At 46.1% G+C, this 24,442-nt stretch overlaps 1 protein-coding gene across 1 annotated transcript; it reads right to left on the reverse strand.

Annotated features, from left to right (window-relative positions):
* Positions 1 to 2,374: 2,374 nt before the first annotated feature.
* KPNA2 (karyopherin subunit alpha 2) lies at positions 2,375 to 14,627 on the reverse strand. The gene is made up of 11 exons (XM_080994690.1): positions 14,476 to 14,627; positions 12,230 to 12,316; positions 11,994 to 12,134; positions 11,141 to 11,229; positions 9,888 to 10,156; positions 8,462 to 8,556; positions 8,101 to 8,364; positions 5,641 to 5,874; positions 4,708 to 4,890; positions 3,731 to 3,880; positions 2,375 to 2,977 (listed from the first exon to the last, which is right to left on the reverse strand). Exons 2-11 carry the CDS (start codon positions 12,290 to 12,292, stop codon positions 2,888 to 2,890), a joined length of 1,578 nt encoding a protein of 525 aa, XP_080850816.1. The 5' UTR covers positions 12,293 to 12,316; positions 14,476 to 14,627; the 3' UTR covers positions 2,375 to 2,887.
* Between the last annotated feature and the right edge of the window lie 9,815 nt (positions 14,628 to 24,442).

A 24,442-nucleotide genomic window follows, 5' to 3' on the forward strand; every position in this document is an offset into this window, starting at 1 on the left:
TCACATTTTATCATGTGAGACTTAAGTAGCGTTCAGTACTTGCCAAGCCAATCTTGTAGCAAGGGAGAACTTCCTTTAGAAAGGAGAGCATTACAAGGTTGCTGTCTGCCTCAGAGGCAGCAGCCTCAGAGTACTTCTCTCTGCCCCGCACCCCTTTAACAAAAAGGAGAGCAATAATACATTCCAACGTTCTGGCTTTTTATTCTCTAGGGCAAGCAACTATTCAGAGTATTTCCTGGACAGCTGATGCCTGTTCAAAGCCTGATTCAAGCGTTTTGCAACACTTCCCTACCATCAAGTCACTGCAAAAGGAAAAATGCAAGACTATAGTTTTAGTAAGTTGAGAGAAACCCAACTAATCTTTCGGCAGTGGTGGCAGGGATTACGCAGGATTGACCACACTCTAATAGTAAAGATCAGGCACTAGGCAGGAAATACAGTGGTACCTCGGGTTAAGTACTTAATTCGTTCTGGAGGTCTGTTCTTAACCTGAAACTGTTCTTAACCTGAAGCACCACTTTAGCTAATGGGGCCTCCCGCTGCCACCTGAGCACGATTTCTGTTCTCATCCTGAAGCAAAGTTCTTAACCCGAGGTAATATTTCTGGGTTAGCGGAGTCTGTAACCTGAAGTGTATGTAACCCGAGGTACCACTGTATAATGAACTTGATTGCCTAACGAAGAATTATAGACCCAGGCTAACACTGAGGTGATCCCCACCGCTCACAGCTATATCACAAACTCTGAAGCTCTGCTGGGTTTAACAAGAGGTTGACTGTTGCCTAAAGGACAGAGCCTCACAGGCTATAAACAGCCATTATATTAAAAACACAAGCACAACAGATTTATCCCCCAAAACCTCATTTCCACCCAGGAAATTCCTTCAATCGATGAAGCCCTTCAACTGATTCGTTGCGCTAGCAGAAGCCAGTGCCAGTCCCACTAGAACAACAGGACAGAGTGCTTTCCCCAGTTTCCATCCATGTTGATCTGTGAAGATTAGCCAGTACCCTTTTCACATTTAAAGGGTTTTCTCCAGAGAAGCCAGCAGATGGCCATTTCAGCTTCAAGAAAAGGCAAGGTGCCGAAGTTACTTGCCTGTAACCAGCGTTTGAAACTCCCATTGTTCTAGGCACATTTTGCAACAGGGAACTTCATTAAGGTGAGCAAATTCAGAGCTCTGGGCGTGCGCCTAAGATTTCTGATTATAAACTGCAGAGTGGAAGGAAAGGAGGACCTTTTTCTGCTTCCTCACTTCCAGCTACTCTCTGAAGACTAGAGAAGAAACCCTCTTAAGAATATTAGGAGGGTGGGGCAGGGGAGGGACTAGACCATGTGAAACATGAATATTTTAGCTGCAGTTCATTCATTTTCAGCTTTGTATTCTTGTTATAAAAAAGCACACTTAGACATTGCATTGTTGGGCCCACAACCTATGTTTAAGTTGCCATTTAGCTCCTAGCTTTCATAGCTCCATTTCTAGCACTGCCTGTAGCTGTAGCTCAAGTAGCTTTAAAAAGGTAAAGGGACCCCTGACCATTAGGTCCAGTTGTGGCTGACTCTGGAGTTGTGGCGCTCATCTCACTTTATTGGCTGAGGGAGCCGGTGTACACCTTCCAGGTCATGTGGCCAGCATGACTAAGCTGCTTCTGGTGAACCAGAGCAGCGCACGGAAACGCCGTTTACCTTCCCGCCGGAGCGGTACCTATTTATCTACTTGCACTTTTGACGTGCTTTCGAGCTGCTAGGTTGGCAGGAGCTGCGACTGAGCTCACCCCATCACAGGGATTCGAACCGCCGACCTTCTGATCGGTAAGTCCTAGGGCTCTGTGGTTTAACCCACAGCGCCACAAGTGCACTTAATATATATTTACTATCAGAACAATGCCAGATGCTGTTCTTACCAAGGAACAGTCTTTGGGGTCACTGTAGTTAAGAGGCAGATGAGAACAGGTGGAGCTAGTCAGGTAGGATCCAGCCAGCAGCAAGGCAGGGACAAAGGTGAGCATCCTTTTCCACCAGCTATCGCTATTCTAAGTGTGTTATCTAGAACAGCACGCAACCAAACTCCTTTAACAAGTTTAGTACTGGAGACAGATGGTGGCAAAAGCAAAAACGATCACTTTGCTTCTCCTAAAGAGCCTGCCCCTTGTGGGAAGAGGAGTAATCCAACCATCGCATTGCTCCCTAGCTCTTTACACACCCATTTTTTCATTTCAATTTTTAAAAAACCGTTTCATCATGCTTTCAAATTGTCTCTTTTGTTGCATGCTTTATTTTCCCAACTGAATTGTTACTGCGTCTGTTAATCATTATATTTTATAGCTCAACAGCTACAGGCACTATTTTGCATCTTCAAAGAAGAGATTAACAACTTTGCTTATATGCAGATACCAGTTTATTAAGTTTGAACAAGAACTCTTTAAAAAGTATTTGGAAGGCTTTGCCCTGAAAGCCAATGAAGCACAAACTCCATTGAGATGGCTATGTTGCCAGGATATGACCACATCCCTTGTGCTCTGTGTGCATGTGTGTTTGGCAGGCTAGGGAGGTTATCAGGAAGTCCAGAGCCCACATGCTGTTTTTAAAGTTTTCCAAATAACATATGGAGCAGCCTAAATTCCAGCAAGTCCTTTGCTGCTGAAGGTTAGTTCAAAGAAACAGAACTGAAGAATTTACAATTATACAAAAAAAACAGGTAGAGGAGAGGAAGACAGTTGGCCAGTTCACAAAGCATAAACACCCTGCCATGAACTGTTCAAGTACATTTCAGTTGTAACAAAGTGCTACTTCACATTTCACGTAAAAAAAAGAAAGGCAGTAAAAACAAGATGAAGGAGACAGACAAGACAGATTAGAGAGGTTGAATGCTGTGTCACACGGAACAGCTAGAAGTTGAACGCGTTGGAAGTGTCCTGAATCTGGAAATTGTATGCATCGGTGCTGGATTCCGGGACGACACTCTCATCTTCTCCTTCCTAAACAAGCAGAAGAAACTTTTAAGTATAATAATCAGTGTGCAGATACAGCAACCAATAAGATGGCTGGAGCCAGTTAGGAGCAAGGTCAGTGTGTCCATTAGCTTCAACCTGATTTAGCGCAAGCTGGCACATACAAACCTTTTTTAAAAAAAGGTACAAGATGGACTTTGTACATCTGGCACGACCATTCCTCCCTCTTTGCCACCCAATAGCTTTTTTTTTTGCTTTTTATTTACAGTGCAACAATTTAACAACCAGCTAAAACCCAACAGTAGTAAAAGTAAAAACAGTCTAGTCAAAGGCGACTATGGGGTTGCAGCGCTCATCTTGCTTTTCAGGCTGAGGGAGCCGGCGTTTGTCCACAGACAGCTTTCTAGGTCATGTGGTCAGCATGACTAAACCGCTTCTGGCACAACAGAACATCATGACGGAAAACAGAGCGCACGGAAATGCCGTTTACCTTCCTGCCACAGTGATACCTATTTATCTACTTGCACTGGCGTGCTTTCGAACTGTTAGGTGCAGGAGCAGGGACAGAGCAATGGGAGCTCACCCGGGATTCGAACCGCCGACCTTCCAATCAGCAAGCTTAAGAGGCTCAATGGTTTAGACCACAGCGCCATCCGCTTACTGACAGCTATCAGAACACGCTTTAACCCCTGATCAGTACGATGGGATCTCTTATATGGTACAACTGCCGCTGTTTCACAACACTGCAACTGCCACTTGGCCAGCTCAGAGCTTGCTCACCTCTGCCGAGAAATACTTTTCAATCAGGTTTGCCGCAGACTTGTACACCTGCTCGTTTTCATGGGACTGTAGAGCTTCAATCTTATCCAAGCCACCATACTCCTCAACCATGAGGCAAAGCTTCTCGGTCTCGCCTATCTTCTCAGCTGCCTGTCGAAAGAATACGTAACATTTGGTAGCACCGTTATCGATCCATCTGCAAACCCCATCCTCGATTCAAAGCATTATAGTACAGATAACGGCAGTTATGGAAAATACTGTGTATGACTATACGACCATAAGCAGAGGCGCTGGTGCAACTTTAACCATCATGGGCTTCCATGCTGTAACAGTTAGAAGCAATTGCCCAATACTGCGGGATACTGTTGAGGCAGTTCCTTTGAGTAGGCAAATTATTGAGATTTCACGCAGGTGAAATAACTTGAGACCTGCAGCTTCTGTTGGCCAATGTTCCTTCACACTCACAGAGTGCTTTTTATGGGGGGACGCAGGGGTACGCAGACCCCTAAACATTTTTGTCCATTTACTGTATTTATTTTTCACAATTTGAACTATAAAATGGTGGTTTTTATTGTGACAAAATGAGAGTATCCCTAAACATTTTAAAAGAAAAAAGCACTGTGTGTGTGCGCGTGTGTGTGTATATGTATGTGTGTGTGTGTGTGTGTATATAACAATTTAGAATATTCATTTAAACAACCTTAAAATATCAATGACTTACCTTCTTCTCTTTCCATGGTTCATTTTGCATAACATAAATCACTGCATATTTTACATTCAGTATTCCAGAATTACTTCCATTAAAACTTATTTACACTGTTGAATTTATCTTAATGCTGCCAACGTTTTCAAGCATACGCAATCCCCCCCCCATATATTCAACAAACATTTTCCAATCTTCTTTAAACGATGCTCCTTCACTTTTAACAGTACTGAGCATTTGGAACCGGCCTCCAGGCTTCTTTGGGTCAACTTACCGCAAAAATATTATTAATGGCATCCAGGATCACTAGGATGGTTTTGCTATCCTTAACCACCAGCAGGTTCAACAGTGGTTCCACCACACCAGCCTGAACAAGGTATATGATCTGGCCAATGGTTCCACCACTTGTGAAGTTGGTCACAGCCCACACCGCTTCTTTTTGAGATTTGAAGTCTCCCTGTTTTAATACACACAAGAGTATTATTACATAGAGCTAGCAATGATGGTCAGGAAGAAGTCAAAGGGAGGTTTGGTCACAAGATACTTCACGTTGAAAAACTCAGGGAAAAATACCTGGAGAGGTGCTTACGAAAGTCAACGAAACCGTTTATAGCTAATTGTTACAGCTTCTGTTCAGCCCTTCAAAGTGCTTTCTGATAATATTTTTTTTAAAAAACCACACTGATGGTTGTGAAGAGTTGCTTGGGCTTGTCCCAGTTCATGAATGTTACTATAGTTGAATGTGTTAAATGCGGCCAATGAATGCGCTTGATGAAAGTTTTCTTTAAAAAACGCAGTATTAAAGCAATGGTATTTTTTTATATACTTTACTGTGTCCCAAGAGGGCCTTCCTTTTTTTGTTTTACCCTAAGCCGGAGGTCAACCAACCTGGTGCCCATGAATAAAATGGTACTCTTGCAACCTTCACCTTGTGCCCATGAAGATAGAGCCCCCGCAGAACTTATCATTTTTCTTTCTTGAAAAATACATAGGGCTAAAAGGAGGAAGTTGAGAGAGTGATGCTCTTTCCTGTTACTTCTTTTAAGTTCCGTGTGCTTTCCAAACCTCAGCCCAAATCTCTGGGATCTAACTGATCCAAACACATTAGCAACAAAAATATTGGTCTTAAAAGTTTTAAAAAGCAGTGTTCGTCTGCGGCAGAAATGGCACATGGGGGGGGGGATTAGGTTTAGGTTCCTTTTTTTACCTTTGTCAAGATGCCAACGAGATATTGGACAAGCCCGTGGTCCACAACCTTCTGGATCTGGTCCTGCCGGCCGGCAGTGATGTTAGACATGGTCCAGGCTGCTTCTTTCTGGATGTTGTTTTTGTGGTGAGTAAGCAGGCTGGGGAAGACAGCGAGTGCTCCCGAATCTATTACAATCTGTGTCTGTTCATCAGTCCCCGTGACAATGTTCCCTATGGCTCTTAATGAAGGCGTCTGGGGGGGAGGGAATGGTTTAAAGCCATTTGAGAAGCATATTCATAAACCACACATATTAAGCTAGCTATATCATACTATTAAAGAGAGGAATCAAAGGGTGACGCTGCCTAATCCAGTGTTCACCGATAGCGGTCAGTCTCCAGCTGGCTAGGGACCCATTACATGACAAGCATCCAATTGGCACCAGCATCAGATCAACACACGATGGAGACAACCTAAATGGATCTTCTGAAAGAGTTTCTTACTGTGTGCAGTATATAGATCTAGCTTTTAGTAGACCCTTGGCTATTATATTAAGGGTCCTATTAATTAATATTAATAATAATAATAATAATAATAATAATAATAGGTATTACAGCTCTTTATTTCAGTGCCTAAAACACAAACAACAAGTCGTACATTTCTGACATGGTATCATGCAAAGCACTCAAGAAACGAGACAGCACTTTTTTTTTTTAAAGCGCCTTGCTCCTGCTACATTTATGCACTCCTCCTGATGAGGCACATTCTTTGGGTGCATTTCAAGGCAGCGTTCTGTGAAAATGTCACCATGCAAAGGGAGGACCAGGAACTCTTCGAACTGGGCCCCAAATTGTTAAAAATGGGCATCAACCCAGAGCACGTTCACCTGTACGGATGGCTGGGCAGCCTGGAATTTTAGTCATCCATTATTGGGGAAGGGGTGTGTGTCCTGAAATATTTCTAAAGTATATTATTTTATTATTTCATATATTATTTTAAAAGTATGAATTGCTTGCATGGAATGGGCATCGTGGCTGATCCCATGCCATACAAATTCTAAGGGCCCAATTATATACTGTAAAGTGGCCTAGGTGTGCCCAGAGGGGGGAAAAAATCAAAGGAGTCCTTTCGTCATGGCTATCAAAGTGTGAGGAAAGGGACCCAAACTTGTCGCAGAGCCTTCCTCGATGTGCTTGCACCATGAATGAATGAGGTATCCATTGATGCAAGCTGTGTGGCTTGGACAACTGCCCTGTATTACAGTTTTTTCCCTTTTATCCAGATTCTGGGTGCCGACTTATAGTCTACTTTCCCAGTATCCAGCACAAACGCTACTCAGGAGAACTAAAGAGTGTCAGCCACCACGTTCGGCAGAGACGAGTACATTTTGGCCTCTGCCACCAGTCGTGAGACTTAAGGCTGTCGGGAGGCTGCAATCCCTGCATCCCTGGAAGAGAGAAGACAACCTGGCTCCATTCATCAGTCACAGAAGGAACACATGTTCTTCAGCTCTTGCTCTCTCCCCATTCCTTGAGTTTTTCTGCTGTGTTTATTAAGATTGTGAGCCTGGGAGGGGGCAGGGATTGTTCAAGATTTTAACAGCACACAGAAAATGCTAGGCACTTTATAAGCGTTAAACAAAGCATGGTCTATCGCTGATGCTTATAAGCACAGAAAAAAAATTAGTCCTACCCGGTGCTAGTCAGAGGAAATTAAATTATGTGTTATTGCCACTCCCTGCCCTGGCAGTTAGTGTAGCTGTACTTAACAGTCCCTGTAGTTTGAGGTGCATTAGATGTGCAACCTAAGCAAGTCTAGTTGGACGTAAATCCTGCTGCATTCAATGGGGCTTACTCCCAGGGAAGTAACCTTTTTTTTACTTCTAGGTAAGTGGGCTTTAGGGACACGGGTGGCGCTGTGGGTTAAACCACAGAGCCTAGGGCTTGCCAATCACAAGGTTGGCGGTTCGAATCCCCATGACGGGGTGAGCTCCCGTTGCTCGGTCCCTGTTCCTGCCAACCTAGCAGTTCGAAAGCACGTCAAAGTGCAAGTAGATAAATAGGTACTGCTCTGGTGGGAAGGTAAACGGCGTTTCCATGCGCTGCTCTGGTTCGCCAGAAGCGGTTTAGTCATGCTGGCCACATGACCCAGAAGCTGTACACCGGCTCCCTCGGCCAATAAAGCGAGATGAGCGCCGCAAGCCCAGAGTCAGCCACGACTGGACCTAATGATCAGGGGTCCCTTTACCTTTTAAGTAGGCTTTGGACTGCAGCTGTACTAACTGAAAAGATTCCCGGTCATAGCGTATTGGAGCAAAGCTTAACATTAAAAAGCACGCATTCCTAAGGAACAATGTGCTGTTTGTGCTGAAGATAGCTGCTTGTGATTAAAAGCAACGATCTAGTCAGATCAGCCCAATAAAGCAGGGTTTCTTAACCCTGCCAAACCTTCATTCATATGTTCTTGTTGTATCCAGCTTACCATTATGGGAATTTCTCCACATCCCAGGAGCTTCACCAGCTGCGGCACGAGCCCTGTTTTCACCACCACTTCAATCCTGTCATTCGAGCCATCCGTCAAGTAAGAAATAGCCCAGCACGTATCTGCCAAGACTTCATGGTCATGGTGGTGCAGCAAGCGAACCAAAGTGGGAAGGATCTGTTCAATAGCTTCTATGGGCGGCGCAGGGTTCTTGTTACGGCAGAGGTTTGACAGAGTCCAGGTTACGTTGCGCAGGTAGCCAAGCTGAAAGCAATCACGAAGTTGATTTGTTAGAGCTGCTGTTGCTTTAACACAGAAGTGCCTGGCAGCCAAATTGCCGCCACAACGCTCAAACACTTACAGCGATAGAGGAGAGATCAGGTACAGCAAGCAGAGCCAAAAGCGGTTCGAGGGCACCATATTTAATGACCAGGTCTCTGTAGGCAGAACCATCACCTGAAGGTAGAGATTGAGATCGACTGTTAAGATACACACCACCATGGTATTTAAATTGTACACAGCCATGAATTTTTTCTTTTGAGTCTGTACTTTGTAAATAAAACGTTGACAGAAGAAACCCACAGGGAAGCGTTGGCATAGGACAACTTGGGCGCAGTTAAAGCATTAAACCCACAATGCAACAGATGCTGGTCATCAGATGCCACCATATAGGAGTTTCTCAACATCAAAAATGGCACAATTGGATAAGGCCCTATACATCAGCACAGAGATTATCTTCAGGTTGCTGCAATTCAGTCTGCAGAATCCTGCATTAAGCACCCCCACGCTGAAGAGTGCCCAGATCAAAGACGTACTAAACAACCGTAGCCTGAGTTTATGGAGCAGCATGGATGACCAAAAGGACAGTGTTTTCTCCACCTGTCCCTTCAAGTGCTTTCCACACTCATCCTTCCCCACTACATCTCAATTCCTGTCAATAAACACGGGATTTCTTGAGAAACTTTCACAGAATTATTCAACTACGCAAAAGTTTCCTTGGTTACTGACTGAACAGCTTTCAGATCTCAAAGTTAAGGCCGTTGGAGTAGAATTTCTTTATGGGCAAAATATCAGCTTCAACCATAAAGTGACACGCTTTAATCAATGTAAATAGGAAATTGCCACCTAATAACAATAATAATAAATTTTTAAATTCATATCCCACCCATCTTGCTGGGTTTCCCCAACCACTCTGGGCAGCTTACAACATACAGTACAGTGGTACCTTGGTTCCTGAATGGCTTACTTGTCGAACCAATCAGCTCCTGAACGCCGCAACCTTGGAAGTAAGTATTCCGATTTGCGAACGTTTTTTGGAAGCAGAATGTCCGATGCGGCTTCCGATTTGAGTGCAGGAAGCTCCTGCAGCAAATTGGAAGCCACGCCTTGGTTTTCAAACTGTTTCGGGAGTCGAACGGACTCCCGGAACTGATTAAGTTCGAGAACCAAGGTTCCACTGTATATAAAAACACAACAAAGCATCGAACGTTAAAAAGCAAAATATCCTATACTAGCAACAAATAGAAACCAATAAAACAATACTAAATATTGTTTAACATTTAAATATTGTTTAAGAGTGCATGCCCAAGAAAGCAATGTGGGGGATTTCTAGATCTGACTAACGAATGACCTAATTTCTAGCTTTGATGACGTTGTGTCCTGATGGTACCATATCCAGTTTCAAGTGCACGATTTCAAGTGTATAATCCATTTCCACATTTTGCATACACGTTTAAAGTACACATAGACAAAGTAATCCACAGAATAGCTCAGTAGTATTGGCCTACCTGCAATATTTCCTAAAGCCCACACAGCTTGCTCACTGATGTGCATATGGGGGGAAGCCAGCAAGGAAATAAAGGCAGGTATTGCTCCACCATCTACGACAGCTTTTGTCTGCTCTGATGTGCCGGAGGCAATGTTGGTCAAGGCCCAAGCAGATTCAAACTGAATAGGGCTGCAATCTACTCTTCCCAAGAAGGTCACAAGCTTTGAGATCAAGCCAGCTCTGATTATCTGGTCTATAGGGGGCTGCTTTTCTCGGGATAGGAGCTTCCTGCGAGGAAGAAGAAAGCAAGTTGGTTTCGCTCATCAACATTTTACAGACAGTCCTCAAATCCATTATAAGCCGATAGTCAGCCCCGGATGTGTGCTATGCACAACTAGCACCCCACCTAGAAATGGTGCCCATTAGTCTAGTGCTGTTTCATGAAATAACTTGCCATTTTCTGTGAACTCCTGCACATGGGCTTAAAACACCCCAACTTCAATTACAAAATCCGCAGATTGTTTTGACACCAGGTTTTTTTTTGGGGGGGGGGGGGCGGATTCTTACATGAGAACTGACATTTTCAAGCAATAGGCGATGTGACTGAATGCACAGTTCCAGAACTGATCTCCTAGCTCCAATGACTCAAAATTAATGCTTTCAGAGACACCCTCTCATAATCACATTGTACCATCAGCCTGGTTCATAGCTATGTGAACGCATTAGCCTGGACTGGAGAAGACTTAATAGGCATCACAGTGACAGATGCTTGCCCGAAGCACCCCAGATAGGGATCTGCACCATAACATTTTAGCAGTTAAATTATCTTTATCACTTTTATTGTTAGCCAGTTTTGGAACTACAAGACAAGGAGCTGAGGTTTAGACAGCCTCCAACGTGCGTTCACATTCAGACTTGTACTGTTTAGCTTTAGTTAGGGTCATCCTCCAACAAGGCAGCCAACTATTTAATGTTTAGAAGACATGGCAAATAATAATAATTTTTTAATTATTATTTATACCCCGCCCATCTGGCTGGGTTTTCCCAGCCACTCTGGGCAGCTAGATGGTAAGATGTTTAGGTAAGACAAGAACGTTATGTTAGAGAAAGCTTGCCCACTCTCTTCCGTGCTGAGAACTGTAAAATGCCAGAAATTCACTGTAAATATTAGTTTCAGAACCTCAAATTATAATCGAAGTCACAGCTCTTATTGCAAGTCATTGGCTTGCCATAGTCAAGGTGCAAAGAACATGGATGTCTCTGTATGTTTACCTGGCAGCCTGTGTTGCCTGCAGCTGGCATTCCACATTATTGCTGTTGATGCCTTTAACTATTTCTTCGACAGACCAGTGGACAGTGGCCTGCAAAAGAAAATTCAAGTTATACACACCTACACATTAAGTCTCTTTGCCAATTACCAATATCCCAGAGCAAAGTCATTGGCAACATACAAATTACACGTGAAAGCTGTTGTATGTATGCCTTCTGGATTTCTGATTTCTATTCTTTCCTAACAAAAAAAGAAAGAAAGTCAGAATTCCTTCCAACACTCCAGATGGTTTTCCAATATAGACAATGCTCAAATTAATTTTGTCCCTAAAAGAAAAGGAAGATTTAAGCCACACATGCTGGCTACTCTTTATTCAAATACTAGAACCAATGATTTTCTCTATGCTGCATAAATAGCAAAGGAATGTAGAGTTCGGAGTTTTAATCCTTGGAATCAGGGAAAGAATCCTGCCTGAAAATCTGAAGAGTTGCTGCTGGTCAAGTCAGAAAATACAGAGGTAGGTGGACTCAGTAGAAAGAAGCTCCTGACGGGTAATATCCAGTGATGGCAGGTTGTTGCTGAAATGAAATTGCTTAGGGCGGGAGGAAGATAATCAGCAATCCCCACTTGCCCTGCAACTACCCAAATATCTTCTGGATCTGGCCCAGAGGTTCTCCCCAACCCTCTAGAACAGATTTAAGGTGGACAATGAAATAAATAATCAGCTGAGAGATTACATTCTATTAGCAGGCAGTCTCCACTGGTACTACCTATGTTCTTAAGATATTTTTTTTTAAAAACAAGACACCCGTATAGCCAGAAAGGGAGCCAGAGGGGCCTCGACTCATTGCTTACTTGATTGTTCCGGTTGTTCTCCTGTAGAGGGGATGTGGCATCGTCAGGAAAAGTGCTAACATTTCTCCTTTTAAGCATCTGATCATCTTTTTTGGCTTTCCTCAGTTCCACGTTGACTTCCACCCGCCGCCTCCTCATTTCCTGGTGAAAAAGCAACCTTTTAAAAAACTGAACTGCATTTTTGGGCACACACACACACACACAAAAAAAAACTAACGACAGTCAGGTTTACTCACATTAGAATCCTTTCCCTTATTCTTGAACCTGTTGAGACGGGCAGCATTCTCATTGGCAGACATCTCGATATAGGCAAGATTTCAAATCTGCAAAAAGATTTTTGAGTTTATTTGTTTATGGCATTGATATATTGCTTTTCCGGCAAGGCACCCAAGGAAGTTTATGTTTTATGTCATTTATCTGTTATTTCAAAATTGTAAAGCCTGTGGAGTTGTTAAAGGTATTGCCACCTGTTCAAGAACATGAACTACTCTTCACCCAACTCAAATAAGGCAAGTCTACTTAAAGAGGATAGACTCAAATATGACCAGGAGCTAGTCCTACTGAGCTCAGTGGCTCTCAACTCCAAGACAGTGTCCTTCAGATTACAGCCTTGGGAGCCTGCAAAACACTTAACACCAGAAAGAGAATAAACTTGGGTTGCCATGTGTCCTCTTTTTCCAGGACACACCCTCTTTTTTCATGGATATTTAAAATGAGAACCGTCATAGCAATCCATAGTTAAAAATGTGTCCCTTTTTTTGCTCTTCAAAATATGGCAATCCTAGAATAAGTTATATCCTGTTTTGTTAGGCTTTAGTTAACTCCTCCATACAAGTTTGCTCCCCCTCTTTCATTCAGGCACCCTAAACATTTGAAATAACTACAAAATCTACAGCATTCCTGTGATGCTGTGTCAGTTATTACGGCTGGAATCTTAGGAACTATTTACTGGGAGCAAGTTCCACTAAACTCAGTGGTGCTTACTTCTGAGTAAACAAGAATGGGTACTCACTCAGTTTCAAATTCTCCTTCCTTGGAGGAAAAAGGAAGGAATGACAAAGTGACAGGTAAGAGTTATCCCTTGGGGCTTTAACAATAGAATGGAGAGCTTTGCTACAGTTGGGACCTCAACACTCCAATTCAGGATTTGAAAGCCAAGCTTCCTCAAGTCTTCAAATTTTCAGGATCACTTTCACATTTCCCTGAGCTGCAATCCTACTGGTTATTACTTATTAATAGGAAAGTCCCGGACCTTCTCTTCTTACGCACCCTGTTCAAAACTCCCATTGTTCTACGCACATTTTACGACAGGGAATTTCATTATGAGCTCTGGGCACAGTACTGCACCTAAGATTTCAAATTAAAACTGCCAAGTGGAAGGAAAGGAGGACCTTTTTTCTGCCTCCCCACTTCCAGCTACTCTCTGAAGACTGGAGGAGAAAACCTCAAGAATATTAGGGGAGTGGGCAGGGAAGGACTAGACCATATGGGAAACGAACATAATATTTTAGCTGCAGTTAATTCGTTTTCAGCTTTGTATTCTTGTTATTAAAAAAGTGTGCCTAGACATTACGTTGTTGCGCCCATAACCTCGGTTTAAGGCTCCTAGCTTTCATATTATTGCAACTGCAAGGGAACCGTTTTAAGCCTGATTCAAGTGCAACATACAACGTGACGCTAGATGGCGATGGCGAGCCTTATGGAAAATTCAATGCGTTTTTTAAAAAGCGCTTTAAAAAAAGCGTTTTCAGATTATTTTTCCACGTGTGTAGATCCTACCTCAGTTTCTAACACTCCTTACACCCTTTCTTCAACCTCTCCTGCCCCAGCTCCCCTTTAAGCGAACACGTGCGAGAGAGAAAGAGAAGGTATCCTGCCCGTTTCTCCACCAGGAAAGGACGGACTCAGCTGCCTAAACGGCTCAGGCTCGAGTCACTTTCACTCGCCCAGCGTCTCTAATAATAATAAAAAATTATTTATACCCCGCCCTCCCCAGCCAAGGTCTTACAAACAATAATAAAAACAAGTTGAATGAATACAACTTAAAAACAATATTAAAATACAACATTAAAACATTAAAAAGCAGCCTCATCAACAGGTGGAGAAAAGGAAAAAGAAAACCTTCTCTTGAGCCGAGCCAGAGCGGCTTATGGGGGACCACCCACAAGGCATCCCTCCCACCCACCCGCCACGTCGCCCTCGAGATTCCAGAGACGCGGCACAAAAGGAAAAAGGACAGCGGAGGGAGGAGGAAAGGGCAAAACCCAGTTCGGATAAGCGAGCAAGTGAGCGGGAAAAGAAGGTGGGGAGGAGAAAAAGCAAAGAATCCACTCCCGTCCCCTCCCCCTAAAAACCTTCCAGAGGCGTCTCCCTCTTCCCCAAATGCCCCTCTCTTGTCCTATAAAAGGTGGGCCCAGCGCGGTCCCGTACGCATTCCCCCCAATTTGGGTCCCTCCAGGGCACCGTCGGGGGTATCCCCTACCCGAAAAGGGAGCCCCGGCTTCGTCGCGTCGCAGCAGCAGCAACAAGCAGCACCAGACACGGCCTCCAGCTCCACGACTATTAATACTCCACCCACCGCGGTGCGCGATTTGAACTTCCCTGCGCCTTCGCTCTCTCATTGGTGCGTTCGAGTCAAGTCGGAGCGCTCATTGGTCCGTTTGAAAATAAGGACGCGCTCCGAGCTCGCGCTCGCTCCTGAAAGGAGGAGGAGGAGGGGAGGGAACGTCCCCGCCGGTGCCAAGACCTCGCGAGAGCTGTTAAGAAAACCGGCTCGCGGGACTACACGCCCCAGCATTCAGCGCGGCTGTTTAGTGCTTTATTTGAATGAATCCGAGCCGGATTCGGATCGGGAATGGAGGGCAGGATTACGGAATCGTTAGCTGCTCCCAGGGCAGCCGGTGAAGAAAAATACAAGAATAGAGGAAGGAGGCTGGCAGCTTTAAGATAAATTCAGCCGAGCAGACAATATTTGATGGATGTCAAAGTGGAAAGTTGATGTGAATGGTGACAGTAAAATACGTAGGAAAGTATGATGCGTCATATGAACCGTGGAAGGAGAAGAAGGGAAGTCCTCGGGTGCTTTAAAGTTTGTAAAACGTTTTGATTTGAAGTGGAGAAAAAGGAAAACTCATACTGTATGTACACACAAACACACACACACACACCCCCCACAACAGTTATCGCAGTGGCCAAGCAGGAAAAAGGCCTGCAAAAAAAGTGCAGCAGGAGCACTTTTTCCGCCTGTGATTCCCAGAAACCGGTATACAGAAGCATAGTGTCTCTGAAAGTGGAGGTAGACATAGCAGCTGCGGCTAGTAGTCATTGAAAGTCTTTGTTGTTGTTGTTAAGTCGTTTAGTCGTGTCCGACTCTTTGTGACTGAAATATACTCAGAGTCGCAAAGTGATTTCATGCTCTTTATTCAGCTCATAGTGGTGAGGAGGAATGAATAATTGTCCCCTCACAGTATCTGCTTTATATACATTATTTACACAATGGGCTGCACATGATTGGCTAATTCTGGAATTCTACTGTAAGCCAATCAGGTTGTGGATTCACTTCTATCTGGAGCAGGATTGGGTGGTTCCTGCCAACCAATCATACTGCTGCATTGTTCTAGGACCAATCAGACTGCTGCATTCTGAATCCTATTGTTCTAGGACCAATCAGACTGCTACAGTTTGGATCCTATTCAACTCAGTACATAACACCCCTCCCCTCTAAGTTCCAGTCCTGCCCGGGAGGTCGCATTCATAGTCCTCAAGGTATGCCGGCGGCCTACGTGTGCGTTGTGGCCTGGGGTGTTCCCTGGTCCGGGCTCCGGGTTCTGGCTCGTGTTCCAAGGATGCTGGCTGTGATGCGGCTGTTTGGTCTGGTGCAACCGGCTCGCTCAGTCGTGGTTCTGGTTCCGGTGTCCTTTCGGCCTCACGGGTCCTCTCTGTATTTACTGATTCTGCCTCTCCTGCTGGCCCCTCCTGCTCTATGGGCCTCACTGCCCCGCTGTTCCCTTGGGACTCCTCTGACCTGTCCTCCTCCTGGTTTTCTCCCGGGAATCGTCGCCGTATCTGGTCGCAGTGGCGGCGCCAGCATTGCCCCCCATCCGTTAGCACCTCGTACGACACGGGGCCAGTGACCCTGGTGATTGTGGCGGGTACCCATGCTGGGCCTGCCCCAAAATTCTTTGCGTACACTGGGTCCTGGGCCTCGAAGGTCCGGGGGTTCCTGCCTTCCCCCACCACTACCTCATCCTGAGCTCTATCGGGGTGAAGGCGGTCCAATCTGATTGCAAGGCGCCGACCCATTAGTAGTTCAGCGGGGCTCCGGCCAGTCGTTGAGCTGGGGGTGCTGTGCTGTGCTAGAAGGAATGTGGCAAGGCGGTACTCCCAGTCCCCTTGCGTCATGCGGCGAAGGGTGTCCTTGGTGGTCCGCACCATGCGTTCTGCTTGGCCATTGGTGGCAGGGTGGAACGGCGCCGAACGGATGTGGCGGATGGCGTTCTGCGCTGTGAAGGTTTGGAATTCTCCTGACGTAAATGCAGTCCCGTTGTCTGAGACGAGAGTGTCAGGGAGCCCGTGGGTTGCAAACAGCCTGCGTAGTACCCGGATGGCTGCGGACGTGGAAGTGGACGGTACCAGTGCGACTTCCAGCCATTTGGTGTAGGAGTCCACCACTATGAAGAATGTTTTCCCCTGAAAGGGGCCAGCGAAATCCACATGCAGGCGTGACCATGGTGCTCGGGCGGACTCCCAGGACTGGACTGGGGCCCTTGGGGGATCTGGGCGGGATTCTTGGCAGGCCTGGCAGTGTTTGACCCAGGCCTCTATCTCTCCATCGATCCCCGGCCACCACACATAACTCCTGGCAAGGGCCTTCATTCTTACTACCCCTGGATGTGTCTCGTGTAGGGCTGTGAGGACCCTTTTGCAGAGGGGCTGGGGAACAACGACTCTGCTTCCCCATAACAGGCACCCCTTGTGGGCCGACAGTTCATGTTTGCGGGTTGTGTAGCCGGCGAATTCTGGCCCGGGGCTGCTGCTGGGCCATCCCCTCCACACCCAGTCCAGGACCCGGGAGATGACCCTATCTTTCTTGGAATGGTGTGCAACTTCTTGTGCCTGAATGGGGCGGTCGGGAAGCAGCTCCAGGCTCATAACCTCTTGTGCAGGTGCTGGGTCAGGGCCTGTTTCCGGTAGTGGTAGCCTGCTGAGGGCGTCCGCATGGCCCATCGTCTTCCCAGGTCGGTGAATCAGTGCATACTGGTAGCTGGCAAGGAAAATTGACCACCTGAGGACGCGAGGAGACAGCACTTGGGGGGTCTGCTTTTCGGGGGCAAACAAGCCAAGCAACGGCTTGTGGTCAGTCACCACGGTGAAGGGCCGCCCGTACAAGAAATCATGGAATTTTTTTACTCCCTTTACGATTGCCAGACCCTCCTTGTCGATTTGCGAGTAGTTCCGCTCGGTTGTGTTGAGTGTCTGGGAAAAGTACGCCACCGGTACCTCTCTTCCATCCGGGAGTTGGTGCCCCAGGACAGCTCCAATGCCATAGGGTGAGGCGTCGCATGCTAGCACCACCGGCAGCCTCTCGTCGAAGTGTGCCAAGACCGAGTTTGAGACAAGCAAGTCCTTGACTGCCTGGAATGCGGCCTCCTGGCGCTGGCCCCACACCCAAGGGGCCCGCTTGTCCAGGAGTCTGTGTAGGGGCTCCGCTACCGCCGCCTTGTGGGGAAGGAAGGAATGGTAAAAGTTCAATAGTCCCAAGAAGGCCTGAAGTTCAGTCTTGCTCTTGGGCGCTGGGGCATCACAAATGGCCCGTACCTTGTCCCCAGTCGGGTGGACCCCTTCTGCGTCCACCATAAATCCCAGAAAGTCCACCTGAGGCACTCCTAGTAGACATTTTTCCCGCTTCACCTTGAGACCCGCCGTCTGGAAACGGTGCAGAACGGTGCGGAGGCGGTCCTCAAACTCCTCTGGTGTGGGGCCGGCCTGAGTTTGGGACCCCCAGTGGGACACAGTTTCCTTAAGGTCCTTGCCGAGATTATGGATAGAGTTGAACCCGTGTCAAGCTCCATGCGGCATGGGGCCCCCTCTATCTGTACCTCTACATAAATTTTCTCTACGTTGGGGTGGGGCAACTGGTATACCTGGAAGTCCGTGAGCTCCGTCGAGTTGCCTTGGTGCGTTGGGCCCCGGGACCTGGGGCTCTTGGATTGGTCATCTGATGCCTGGTGTCGGGTGGGCCGAGCCCGACACACCCGGGCGATGTGTCCCGATTTTCTGCACTGCCTGCACTCTGCGTTGCGGAAACGGCAGGTCCTCCTCTCGTGACTCTCCCCGCAGCTTGCGCAGTTCCCTCCTTCTCGTCGAGGCAGCTGTGGTCTGTGCGCTGCTTGAGTGCGCTGCTGTACTCGGTGCACCTCCTCCCTGTCGGATCCTGAGTCGTTGGTGAGGTCTTCATGGTGGACCCTCGGTTGGGATGGCAGGCTCGGCCGTGCCTCTTGGGTCGACCTCTCGGCAGCTTCTGTTGCCAGGGCCTCCTCCAGAGCGACCTGGAACGTTAGGTCCTTCTTAGCGTAGAGGCGTCGTTGCAGCTTCTCATCCTTCAGGCCACCGACGAGGCGGTCACGAAGCATGTTCTCCAGCTCTGAGAAGTTGCAGAACCGGGCGGCTTGGCGGAGAGAGGTCACAAACCCAGTTATGGTTTCCCCAGGGGCTTGCCGCTTTGCGTAGAAGGCATTTCGACGAGCCACCACTGAGGGCTGCGGCGAAAAGTGCCCCTTCAGCTGTTCCATTATTGTTTTGTATGGAACAGTAGCGACGTCTTCAGGCGCAAGGAGAGCCCGGGCGATTTCAAACGTCTCCTCTCCGCAGACGCTGAAGAATATCGCCCTCTTCTTGGCGTCTTCTTCGTCGGTGACCCCTTTGGCTTCTAGGAGGAAGGTGAAACGGGAGGCGTACGCTTCCCAGTCTCCAGATGCTGGGTTGAATGGCGAGAAGCTGCTGTTGGCTGCCATTCTGAGTTCCTTGTGCCCCGGAGCTGAAGCCTGGATACACGGTGCGAGGCAGCGGTGCGGCAGTTGGCGGTGCTGCGGTGCTGTGTGTGGCAGTCAGCTCAGCGGGATCCCATCCTCGTCGTCAGTGAAATATACTCAGAGTCGCAAAGTGATTTCATGCTCTTTATTCAGCTCATAGTGGTGAGGAGGAATGAATAATTGTCCCCTCACAGTATCTGCTTTATATACATTATTTACACAATGGGCTGCACATGATTGGCTAATTCTGGAATTCTACTGTAAGCCAATCAGGTTGTGGATTCACTTCTATCTGGAGCAGGATTGGGTGGTTCCTGCCAACCAATCATACTGCTGCATTGTTCTAGGACCAATCAGACTGCTGCATTCTGAATCCTATTGTTCTAGGACCAATCAGACTGCTACAGTTTGGATCCTATTCAACTCAGTACATAACAGTGACCCCATGGACCAGAGCACGCCAGGCACTCCTGTCTTCCACTGCCTCCCACAGTTTTGTCAGACTCATGCTGGTAGCTTCGAGAACACTGTCCAACCATCTTGTCCTCTGTTGTCCCCTTCTCCTTGTGCCCTCCATCTTTCCCAACATGAGGGTCTTTTCCAGGGAGTCTTCTCTTCTCATGAGGTGGCCAAAGTAGTGGAGCCTCAGCTTCAGGATCTGTCCTTCCAGTGAGCACTCAGGGCTGATTTTCTTCAGAATGGAGAGGTTTGATCTTCTTTCAGTCCATGGAACTCTCAAGAGTCTCCTCCAGCACCATAATTCAAAAGCATCAATTCTTCAGGGATCAGCCTTCTTTATGGTCCAGCTCTCACTTCCATACATCACTAACGTAGGAAAGTATGATGCGTCATATGAACTGTGGAAGAAGAAGAAGGGAAGTCCTTGGGTGCTTTAAAGTTTGTAAAACGTTTTGATTTGAAATGGAGAAAAAGAAAAAATCATACTGTACACACACACCGCAACAGTTCTTGCAGTGGCCAAGCAGGTAAAAGGCCTGCAAAAAAGTGCAGCAGGAGCACTCTGTCTGCCTGTGATTCCCAGAAACTGGTATACAGATGCATAGTGTCTCTGAAAGTGGAGGTAGACATAGCAGCTGTGGCTAATAGTCATTGAAAGTCTTATCCTACATTAATTTGTCTAATCCTCCTTGAAAAGCCATACAAGTTGGTAGCCCCCACTTCGCTTTGTGGGAGCAAGTTTAACATAAATTAGCTGCATGAAGAAGCATTTTCCTTTGATATTTCTAGATTTGTCTGGCAGGGCAAGAAGCCTAGAATAAAATTTAAAATATTAACGGATGCAAAGGAAAGAGGTGGATTTGCCCTGCCAGACCTTAAACTTTATTATGAATCAGCAGCTTTTTGCTGGCTGAAAGAATGGCTGCTTCTTGAAAACACAGATATTTTGGATTTAGAAGGCTTCAATAATGTATTTGGATGGCATGCATATTTGTGGTATGATAAGGTCAAAGCACATAAAGCATTTAAGAATCATATTGTCAGGAAAGCATTGTTTAATGTCTGGATAAGGTATAAGGATTTATTGGAAAACAAAACTCCAAGGTGGCTGTCACCGATGGAAGCAAAAGCACTGAAAAAGCTCAATATGGCGGCCAAATGGCCGAAATATTGGGAAATCTTGGAACAAGAGGGAGATAGACTGAAATTGCAGAGTTTTGAGAAACTAAAAAACAAAGTGCGAGATTGGCTTCATTATTATCAGATAATGGAGGCATATAATTTGGACAAGAAAATTGGCTTCCAGGTGGAAAAATCAAAATTAGAAACAGAACTGTTAGAACCCAAAACTAAGATTTTGTCAAAGATGTATAACTTGCTGTTGAAATGGAATACTCAGGATGAAATGGTGAAATCTGCTATGATTAAATGGGCACAAGATGTTGGACATAATATAATGATGGCTGACTGGGAACAGTTATGGACCACAGGTATGAAGTTTACGGCATGTAATGCCTTAAGAGAGAATATTATGAAAATGGTATACAGGTGGTACATGACTCCAGTCAAGCTTGCAAAAATCTATCATTTGCCCGATAATAAATGTTGGAAATGTAAAGAAACTGAAGGTACATTCTTTCACCTTTGGTGGACGTGCCCAAGGATTAAGGCTTTCTGGGAGATGATCTATAATGAATTGAAAAAAGTATTTAAATATACCTTCTTGAAGAAACCAGAGGCTTTTCTCCTGGGCATAGTCGGCCAATTGGTGCCAAAGAAGGATAGAACTTTTTTTATGTATGCCACAACAGCAGCAAGAATACTCATTGCAAAGTATTGGAAGACACAAGATCTACCCACTCTGGAAGAATGGCAGATGAAGGTGATTGACTATATGGAACTGGCGGAAATGACTGGCAGAATCCGGGACCAGGGAGAAGAGTCGGTGGAAGAAGATTGGAAGAAATTTAAAGACTATTTACAGAAATATTGTAAAATTAATGAATGTTAGAATGATGTTGGATAGAAATTAAGTGGTTTTTAGCTGCAATACTATAAGGGAATATGAAAAATGGATTACTAACAGGTAAAAATTTAATGTTACAATATTTTAAGATTAATGATTAGGATAGACAAAGGGGGAAGGATTTGCTGAACCAACAAACCGAACTGGAATACAAAAAAGGGAGGCGTGAGGAGGTCCGGGAAACAAGCTAATGAAAAATAAGTAATGGAAAGATTGAGTTATTTTTAACTATTTTTATTTTTTGTGTTTTTCTTTTTTCTATTTTTATTTTGTAATATTTTGAAAATCTTAATAAATATCTTATAAAAAAAAAAGAAAGTCTTATCTTACATTAATTTGTCTAATCCTCCTTGAAAAGCCATCCAAGTTGGTAGCCCCCACTTCGCTTTGTGGGAGCAAGTTTAACATAAATTAGCTGCATGAAGAAGCATTTTCCTTTGACCCGAATCTTCCAACATTCAGCTTTACTGGATGTGAGAAGGGAGAGAAAACGTTTCTCGATCCACTTGCTCCATGCATGGCACGCCTAATTTTATAAACGTCTATTACATCGCACCTTGCTTGCTTTATTTCTATACTTAAAAGTCCTAAATGCTGTGACCTTTCCGTGGGCGTAGACAGGTTTTATGTTATGGGGGGGGGGGCAGAACACCCTCCTGTCAACATCATCTGTCGACCAGATTCGGAATGAAATGTATCCACAACAGTTGTTTTAAATTACTTTATTTTGACCCCAAGCATTCAGGAAAATCCGTCAAAATCTTTCTACAATCTCTACTTTGAGTTAAGTATTTATATATATTCAGTGGTACCTCGGGTTACATACCCTTCAGGTTACAGACTCCACTAACCCTGAAATAGTGCTTCAGGTTAAGAACTTTGCTTCAGGATAAGAACAGAAATTGTGCTCCGGCGGCGCAGCAGCAGCCGGAGTCCCCATTAGCTAAAGTGGTGCTTCAGGTTAAGAACAGTTTCAGGTTAAGAACGGACCTCCGGAAAGAATTAAGTACTTAACCCGAGGTACCACTGTATTTATAAACACATTTTTAAACAAATACAAACACAATAACCATTAAACAGCAGTACAACGAATGTTTTTTATCCAGTCTCTAGCCATATACACTTACACATTCAGCATTCAAACATATCACTTAGTGCTCCGCTGAGGATAAAGAAAGTTGTTTTTATATATACTTGATTTACGGAGGTGGGGGCAGCTGCCCACTTCCATCCCCCTTCTGGCTACCCCATGAACCTTTCCTCAGGGGAAGCTTACAATCCCCTTTCACCAAAGTGTCATCACTTTAGGACTGTTGCAGGGTTGCCATATTTCAGAAAGTGGAAGAGAAAATCCACAGTTGTTGAGCTTTTTTCTCCCTGTTGCTTTTTTTTAAGTTTTGGCCAAAGTTGTTGGGGGTTTTTGCAAAATCGCAAAACAAATTGGGCCATTTTGGCAAAACGTTACAGGGAACCAGGCAGAGGGCCTTCTTGGCAGTGGCGCCCTCCCCATGGAATGCCCTTCCATCAGACAACAGGCAGATAAAGAATTACACAACTTTCAGGAAACATGAAAACAGCTCTGTCCAGGGAAGTTTCTAATGTCTGACATGTTATTATTTTTTGTATTTTGCTGGAAGGCACCCAGAGTAGCTGGGGAAACTCAGCCAGATGGGCAACAAAAATAAAACAATAATCAACGACCCTGCCGGCATGAGCTGCCATACAACTGGATTTCACCGGACATTAGGACATCTATCGGAAGCACAAGCGCTTGCTGAGTCTGTATGTCCGGGGAATCCCGGACGTATGGCGATCCGACTGCAGACTTGGATAGTGCATATCCAGGTTACACACGTCGCTTGTGAAAATCATCCCAAATTATCTAGTCCCGAGGACCGCGGGGTCAAGCGGGAGACCTTCCACGTGTTGACAGGTCCCTCACGTGAGTCGACGCCGTCCCACGGCCAAGCTACGGTAGCCTGACATGCGCAGCAGAGCCTGCGGCTCCGGGGGTGGAGTTAAAGCCAGTCCGAAGCGCGAAGCGAGCAGTACGCAGGGAGGGCGTGGCTTATTGTCTCAGGGGCGGAAGACGAAGTCAGGAGAGGGAGGATGGACGCGGAGTGGGCGGAGCCACGCGTGTCCGGGCGGGGCCCTTAGAATGCGGCGCTCAGCCATTCTTGCCAGGTGACCCAGTGGCCTAATGGATAAGGCATCAGCCTCCGGAGCTGGGGATTGTGGGTTCGAGTCCCATCTGGGTCGTTCCTCGTTTTTGCGGCAAGGCTTTCAAAATTCACCAAGCGCTTCCAAGCAGCTCGGCGATGGCTTTCTGAGCCGCTGTTGCTGCACGCTTTTGCAAGCAGTCGCGCCGTTCCCTGCTGGACGCGGGCGCAGGCTGCGGAAGGTACGACAGCAAGGGCTTGCAAGCTCTCATTTGCACGAAAACGAGGGAGAAGTTTGATCAGGCCGGGTGGTGATCGCGCGCATCCTAAACACAACGCGATCTTGCGCCCGGAGAATGTGGGGCTTGAGGCTGCAGCTGCAGACGCCCCATTAAATAAAGTGCACAGTATCGTGAATGGGAATCTAGAAAGCTATTGTGCAGTCAAATATCAGTGTTTGTTTGTTTCTTCGCAACCTGTTTGCCTTGCCGACTTCTCTTGGGACCATGTATATGCAGAGCTGCTTCCTTTAACAAGAGCTAGAACCAGAGCTGCCAACTTGAATAAAATATTTTTTGGGGGGGGGGGTAAGCCCCGCCCCACATAAGTGATCACATGACACGCACACTATTTGAATGGAAGTGTCCGTCAACTTTTTGGGGGGGGCAGCCCCCTCTAATATTTTATTGGGGGAGGGGCAAAGGGACCCCAGCCCCTAGGAGCTCATAGCTTCCAACATTTCTCCGATGAAAATAAGGACGTCCCATTATATAA

This window comes from Podarcis pityusensis (assembly GCF_964106645.2).
Source record: "Podarcis pityusensis genome assembly, chromosome: 2".
Taxonomy (NCBI): domain Eukaryota; kingdom Metazoa; phylum Chordata; class Lepidosauria; order Squamata; family Lacertidae; genus Podarcis; species Podarcis pityusensis.